Source organism: Mandrillus leucophaeus, unplaced genomic scaffold, assembly GCF_000951045.1.
Source record: "Mandrillus leucophaeus isolate KB7577 unplaced genomic scaffold, Mleu.le_1.0 Scaffold161, whole genome shotgun sequence".
NCBI classification, from domain to species: Eukaryota; Metazoa; Chordata; class Mammalia; order Primates; family Cercopithecidae; genus Mandrillus; species Mandrillus leucophaeus.
In genome coordinates, this window is record NW_012101599.1 from 2265621 (window position 1) to 2273352 (window position 7732).

At 43.4% G+C, this 7732-nt stretch overlaps 1 protein-coding gene across 1 annotated transcript in view; it reads right to left on the minus strand.

Moving 5' to 3' along the window:
• The window catches only part of LOC105536617 (chromosome unknown open reading frame, human C9orf3), a 404528-nt gene that overhangs the window by 105310 nt on the left and 291486 nt on the right, over positions 1–7732 (minus strand). The window contains 1 exon segment of the mRNA XM_011976020.1: positions 294–440. Coding sequence (XP_011831410.1) covers positions 294–440 — 147 coding nt within the window.

Consider the following 7732-nt stretch of genomic DNA (forward strand, 5'->3'; position numbering starts at 1 on the left):
AGCCTGGCGCGCTCCTGGGGTCGGAAACCTGGTCCCCGTGGTTTTCGCGGAGGGAAAGCAACTTCCCTAGTGTCCCAGTGGAGTTTTCTCCGGGAACGGGCTCCACGCCGTCGGGCAGACGTTCCCCAGTGGCCCCTCGGGGCTCCGGGCAGCGGCAGGTGACCCCCCGGGGCGAGGCCGGGCGCAGAGAAACCCAGCCCCGCTCCCGCCACTGTGGACCCCAGAACCACCGGGTAGAATTTAAAAAGGAGGGGTCAATCTGTTTTCATAATTTGGGAGAAAGTTTACACTTAGTTTATAAAAATGTGCGATACCCCAAGATTTTCCTCCACCCGCCAAAGGCCCTCTCATCCTCATCAGCGGTGGCTGGAACCCGCCTGCCCGTGAGGGGGGCCCGGGCGGAGAGGGCTGTCCCGCTGCTTGCTGGGTCTTGACCATCCCTTTAAGTTTATCACATTTCTTTAAAGGAAATCTGTCTTGCCCTCTTTATTGCTACTCCATCCTCCTTTCAAGATCAAAAGGTTTACATCAAAGCCAAGATCAAACTCACTTCTTTAAATAGCAGCAACTTTGCCATGGAGTATTTTACACAGAGGAGCTTAATGGAGACATCAGGATTTTATCCCTTCATTCCATATTCATAACTGGACTACTTAAAATTACACGGATGATGCATGTCTATTTCCTAAAACAAACAAGTCTGCTCAAATGAGGGATTCTTTGTGTTTCCAGGAATACAAAAAAGTTGAAATCTAGAGAGTAATATAAATAGACGTGTTAACCATTTTGTGTCATTATTATAATAGCTAAGTGCTACGAAATGTGTGCTCATTTGCTAAAGATTTTCAGAAGTCCAGTAGTAGGAATAAACACAACTATTGCAAATGAAACCTTACAGACTTACATGAAAGCTGTTGTTAACAGCTAGGTACTAGTTACTTGAAAAGTTTTTTCCCCTTGCGATTTTTAACTGGTTGCAGTCACACACGCACACACGCGTTCTCAATTCTATAAATCCACTGAACCACTGGAAAGATCTTAGAAACCAAGACCTGGAAACCCTGTCTTGCTGCTACTGACACAGTTTCCTTTCCTCCTAGCACCCAGATCATGGATAACCCAACGGTTGCTGGCATGAGCTGAACAAAGGGAACAGCTTACTGTCACTCTGCTCTTCTAGGATTTGGCTAAGTAGGAAGCAAAAGCTGTGACCCATCCTAATTGACTCTTGTCTCCTTGTTTGTCCTCTGTCCCCCAACTCTCCTCCCAATTGCCATCCCAGAATCCATCCTCCACAGAGAAGCCAGAATGGTATGTCCCAAGGTAATTCAAATGATACCACTTTGCTTCACTGAGAATGCTTTTCCATCTCTTTGCCTGGCTAGCCCACTTATCCTCTAGTTCTGGGTTTAAGCAGCGCTTTTGCAGAAAGGTCTTTCCTTACTCCCCAATCCAAATTATGTCACTCCACTATTCTTTCTAACAGCATCCTGTTTATTTCCTTTAGAGTAATATTTAGAGCAGCTTTAAGTTTATAGAAAAACTGAGCAGAAAGCAGAGTTCCTGTATTTGTACCCACTCACCAGCTTCCCCATTATTAACATATTGCATTAGTATATTTATTATAACTGAGGAACCAATATTGATAATTATTCACTAAAGTCAAATTTACATTAGGGCTCACTCTGTGACGTGCAGTTATTAGAGCTCTTTTAAAACTGGACTGAGCGTCCCTCTCCCCAGCTGGACTTTATGCTCCAAGAAAGAGATCCTGTCTCTGGTTCTTGATTTTTGTTCAGTCCACCAGAAACACTGCCTGGCACATACTAGAAATTCAGTAAATATGTTACATAGTGAATGGAAGGATAAAGGAACAAATGAAGGACACCTAAAATTTCAAGGGGGAGAAGTCTTAAAATGAAGATCTTTCTAATTAACTCCTGTTTGCTTCACCACTAAAATGCTTAATTTGTAAAGAGCCTAGAATCTTACATTTTTACAAAAGGGAGACCATGGGATATTAGTTACATTGCCAGGGTAATTTTATAAACAGGCCGTGCACGGTGGCTCACACCTGTAATCCCAAGACTTTGAGAGGCCAGGGTGGGAGGAGCTCTTGAGCCTAAGAGTTCAACACCAGCCTGGGCAACACAGCAAGAAAAAAAAAAAAAAATTAGCCAGGCATGGTGGTGTTAGCCTGCAGTACCAGCTACCCGGGAGGGTGAGGTGGGAGGATCACGTCAGCCCAGAAGGCAGAGGCTACAGTGAGCCATGATCGCACCATTGCACTCCAGCCTGGGCAACAGAGTGAGATCCTGCCTCAAAAAAATATGAATAACTAAATAACAATAAAAATAAATTTAATAAAATTGAAATGAGAAAGGTTCCTAATCCCTCACATATGAATCACTAAAATTATATTCAGAATGGTGCTAGAAGCTGAATTTAATCTAGAATTAAAGATCTACATATTGCATGACACTGAAAAAATACTTCATTGTGTTCAATCCAACCTGAACACATTGCTCCTGTTGTCCACCTGAATCTCCCCTTCTTCACGGGCTGATGCCAATGAAGGCAGGGTGTAGAGAAACTGGAGGGCCGCTTTTTTAAAAACTGGGGTTCTGTGGTGGGGGATGGGCATTCTAATTACTGCCTTGGAGAATGCAGTAAAAGCACTTTAAAGCTGTCTCCTAAAACCAGATGTTTTCTATCTGAATTGTATCTTTAAAAATGCCTCATCCAGTAGATACGCATGCTTTGAAAGGAAGTTGTTCTAAGAAACTTTTTTTTGTCAAAGCAGTTCATCATAGCTGAAGACAACGTCGGAGGCTGAGCAAAATACCATTGCTGTAAAATTCTTTAACCTCGTGATTGACTGGAGATTACTTTTGGAGGGAGAGCCTTTTCCAGTTTTCTTCAGTTTCCTTCCTTTTCTTAGACAAAGAAGAAATTCCTCCTATCACTGGAAAAATACAGTGATACCAACGTCACGTTACCGGCGTGTCTTCTCTTCCTGCGTCTACTTCACGGAGGAGGCACGGGGCAGAGGAAGGAGGAGCCAGCCTTCCTAGGCACCAGGAAGGCCAAAGGGCAAGCAAGGGGGCTCTTCCATGGTCCCAAACAGCCGCAGATGGCAAATTACATTCCCTCGGGCACCGCGGAGGGAAAACTATCCACTAAAAGAAACCAAAAGATCTTTGAATACCAAACAAGGTCGAGAGTTCCAGAAGCTTCCACTGGTTTCAGAAGTGTTCTATTGCCAACATACGTTCAGGGTGAACTTAAAAGTAAGAATCTACACACGTCTAGAAATAAAATCAAGGCTGGATTAAGTTTCAAAAATAAAGAAGGATGGGGGTGAAGTTATCAAATATTTATATCTTTAAATTTGGTTTATTTTTTTTTTTGAGACAATGTCTTGCTCTTGTCACCCAGGCTGGAGTGCAGTGGTGCAATCTCAGCTCACTGCAACCTCCACCTCCCAGGCTCAAGCGATTCTTCCGCCTCAGGCTCCCAAGTAGCTGGGATTACAGGCACCCACCACCACGCCCAGCTAATTTTTGTACTTTTAGTAGAGACAGGGTTTCACCATGTTGGCCAGGCTGGTCTCGAACTTCTGATCTCAGGTGATCCACCCGCCTCGGCCTCCCAAAGTGCTGGGTTACAGATGTGAGCCACCACGCCTGGCCGTCTATTATTTTTAAATATAGCATCCTTTATATTATATTTGTGGATGATTTTAGAAAATCATAAATTAATCCAAAAATATAAAAGCTGTTATATAAAGGATGTTTACAGGGTTGTTGATTCCATTAGATAGTAATTTTCTATGACGTCTTCTCCCTGGTGTCAGCATCAGGAATAGTTCGACTCGATCAGCTGGTTTGTTTTTACCTGCGATTTGTATTATTTGTATTTGCCCATTTTGTCTCTGTATTAGATGAACAACTAGTTTGTTGTTGTTGTTGTTTCTTTTTTTAAGGAGGATTTTGGCCCTGCCAAACAGACCTCTTAGTGGAAGTCCTTATAAAGCATCATTTTCAAAGAAGGAAGTCTGTTTCACGCTTGGCGCAGTGGATTGCTGCGGCCGTGGCTCCGCGGCGAACCGGCTAACAGACGCTCTTTCTCTGGGAACTATAACCTGCGCTCACTACTGCTAAAGCCCTTATAGAGATCAACGGAGGGAACAGCTACAATGCTTAGTTCTTCCATTTCTTGACCCCCTCTGAGAATCTGATGAAGGCTAATGGTGCTGTCAGCTCCTTAGAAAACAATACACCTGCAGCACACACACACACCCCAACTGTCAGGAGGTTCACAGATTCTTCTGTACCTGAACTTGTAGTCTGGATACTCTAAAATCCTTTCTTGGAATAAGCCAGACCACTTTAAAGCTGGCCCTGGACTTGGTCTTATGGGCACTCTGTAAAAGTCCTGTTATCGCATTAAGTTCTGGTAAGAAGCCATCAACCTTTATTGAGGTGCATTATAAGAAACAGCCCCATAAAATCCATCACGATGTTTACCGGAAGGATGGATTCAGAGGGTTGTTTATTCCATTAGACAGTAATTTTCTGTGAGGAGCCACAGGACAGTCGTCTCCCTGGTGTCAGCATCAGGGATAGTCGGACTTAGGCAGCTTGTTTGTCTTCACCTCTTGCATCTGCAATTTATCCCTCTTCCCTCTTCTAGAAAGCTTGGAGCTCTGTGACCCTGTTTAACAGGCATAGGACCCTCAGGGTGTGCATATTATATGCTAATTTAATTCCTGGCCCCATCCTTTTTTGCTACCATTATTTTCTTGTTGCTTCATTTTTCTTGTTTTATTTCTATCATGTTGTATTTATCTGTTTTGGAAGATGCCTTCACTCCATTTTGGACAGGGAAGAGTATGAATTAATAATGTATTCTGTTTTTTTGTTGTTGTTGTTGTTTTTTAATTTCCTTTTTCTCTTTGGATGGGAGAAGGGAGGATCTGGGAAAATCTTACAGTTCTAATATTTATCTCCATTAACAACGTTTAGAAGTAAAATACATAAGTTAAGGATGTATGGCTGTTCTTATAACTCTACTTATAAAATTCTAGGAAAAGAACTGTCAAAAAATAAGCATAATACTATGCAGACATGACACTATACAGACATCATCAAATAAACATTACTGTACAGGACTATTATAAAAAGGCTAACCAACAAAATATTTTATCTCTTGGTATCAAAACCAGAAGAAAGGGGCTTAGATTTGGAGAGAATAATGTAAGTTGAACATATAGACAGGTTATTCACATAAAAAACATATTAAATGCCTACTGTGAAACAGAGCACTAGATTTCGTGAATGCCAAGATGAGTAAGACGTTGTCCCTGTCCTCAGGAAACTCCTGTGACAAGGTAGTAATACAGCAAGGTATAAGGAGCACACAGCCGGCTTGCCTAGCTGTGCCCCCTCTAGGCCTCCTTCCTCATAAAGTTCTGATCAAATGACATGTAATTTGCTTAGAACAGGAAGCAGTTGCTATTTATCAACTTCTAAATGACTAGAATTAAGAAGCAATACAACATTACTAGAAGCTGGAGGGAAGTGACTTTAAGACAAAAAAAGTACTGACGCATCCCTACCAGAGACCACAGGACCTTAGACTGCTCGAGAGAGTAAGAGTGGCAACTGCCTACAGAACTGAAGGCTTTACAACGTGCCTCCATATACAGACTGTTCTGCTCGTTCCTCACACAGTCCATCTGAAAGGTGGAAACACTGAGTCTCAGGGGATTTCATATCGCTTGGCCCCTAGGTCTCCTGGTTGGAAGGGGAGTACTCTTTCTACTCCAGCGTGAGTGCTTACGGAACATCTAGTGTGACTGTCTCACTTTAACATATTTTTTCATTATATGGATTAGATCAACCCCAGATGAAAACATAGGCTGCAAAATATAATTCCATACCATAAAAGTCTACTGAAAAATACATTCTAAAAAGCAGACATTATTATATTCCCTTCAATGCCTTCAATTATTTACAGGGCTCGATATTCATGGACATTATAACCTTAAAGAGTTTTCAGCTGTGTGTGGTGGCTCATGCCTATAATGCTAGCACTTTGGGAGGCTGAGGTGGGAGGATCACTTGAGGCCAGGAGTTCAAGACCATCCTGGGAAACATAGTGAGATCCCGTCTCTACAAAAAATGAAAATAAAAAATTAGCTGGGCACGGTGGCATGTGCCTCTAGGCCCAGGTACTCAGGAGGCTGAGGCAGAAGTATCGCTTGAGCCCTGGAGTTTGAGGCTCCAGTGAGCTACTGTTGTGCCACTGCACTCCAGCCTGGGTGATAGAGCAAGACTGTCTCAAAAAAACAAAAAAGTTCATGGTGAAATATAGAATTATGTAAGGGTGGTTTCAGATTAGTGGTTTCTACCCTTGGGTGCTTACTTGAGTCACCAGCAAGTGTTTTACGAATCTCAACGCCCAGGTGACCACTGAGGTTCCCATCTCTGAGAGGAGGACCCAGGCGTCAGTCATTGCTAAAGCCCCTCCACCCCTCAGGCTTCCAATGTGCAGGCAGCACTGAGAACCACTGCCTTCGATAATTGTAATGATGCCCCATCTCAAATAGGTTACTATGAAAAAACTCCAGATGCTTGGGAGACATCTAAATTTCAAAGTCAGTGCCACAGGTGATGGCCACTCACTCTGCTCTACAACAGCAAGTCCAGTTTGGCAGATGGCAGACACAGTGTTGGGAGGATGGGCTCGTGGGCCAAACCAGGAGTCACTTCCTGCAGCTCACACCAAGGGATAAAATTCTGGGCAAGATAAGTGAAGCATACACACAAAAAGAACTAAAAAGAAATGGAAGATTTCAACATTCTACCCGGAAGGGAGACAACAACAGGCAGATATCTGACTTTTTTTTCTAAAGCTAATACAATCTGGGTCCTTAGCGAAAAGTGCATACATCCTTATCTTTAGGAACCCAATCTTAGTGCTGACCTGCAATACTGTAGACATGAAGGTGGTATTTCCAACTCGTCATCTGCAGATGATGTTCTAAATGATGCTGATGGCTGTCATCCATTCCCTTGAAATGAACATTTGCACTTGGAAGACTGCTGGCTAGAATGAGGGGACAGGGTGCACCAATGGAAAAGACCCTTCGCTGTGTGCAAAGCGTATTGTTCCATTCAGGAAGCAACCCATGCCGACTTCCTCCAGCCCTGGGCACTGTGCACTGACCACAGGGGCTCTATTGTTAGAAAACACACACACATACGCTGCTGCTATAGGAACAGTATTCTGGCAAAATGCCTTACAGAAGGGATTAGTTACTATTGAAAAACACAAAAGTATCAGATGTTGGTATTTCACTAGCTTGAAAAGCAAACAACCATGTCTAGGCACTTTCCCGTCATTTCCTAAGAGAGAGCAGGTGTGGCATCTGGAAGTGTGGGCACGTGGACGTGTGGATGCTCCACAGTGCCTTTGGAGGAGGGGATATGATGGGAGTCTGTGGCCCTGGCATGTCGATTTTTAAAAAGCGTGGCACTCAGACTGGGTGGCTTGTTATAAGGCCTCCAAAAGAAACCCAGTGAAGTCAGAATTTGCAACAAGAGGAATGGGCCTGAGTCATCCATCCCTTGATGAAGAAGTAAAATCACACACACACACAGACACACAGACAGACACACACACACACACACACACAGACAGACACACACACACACACACACACACA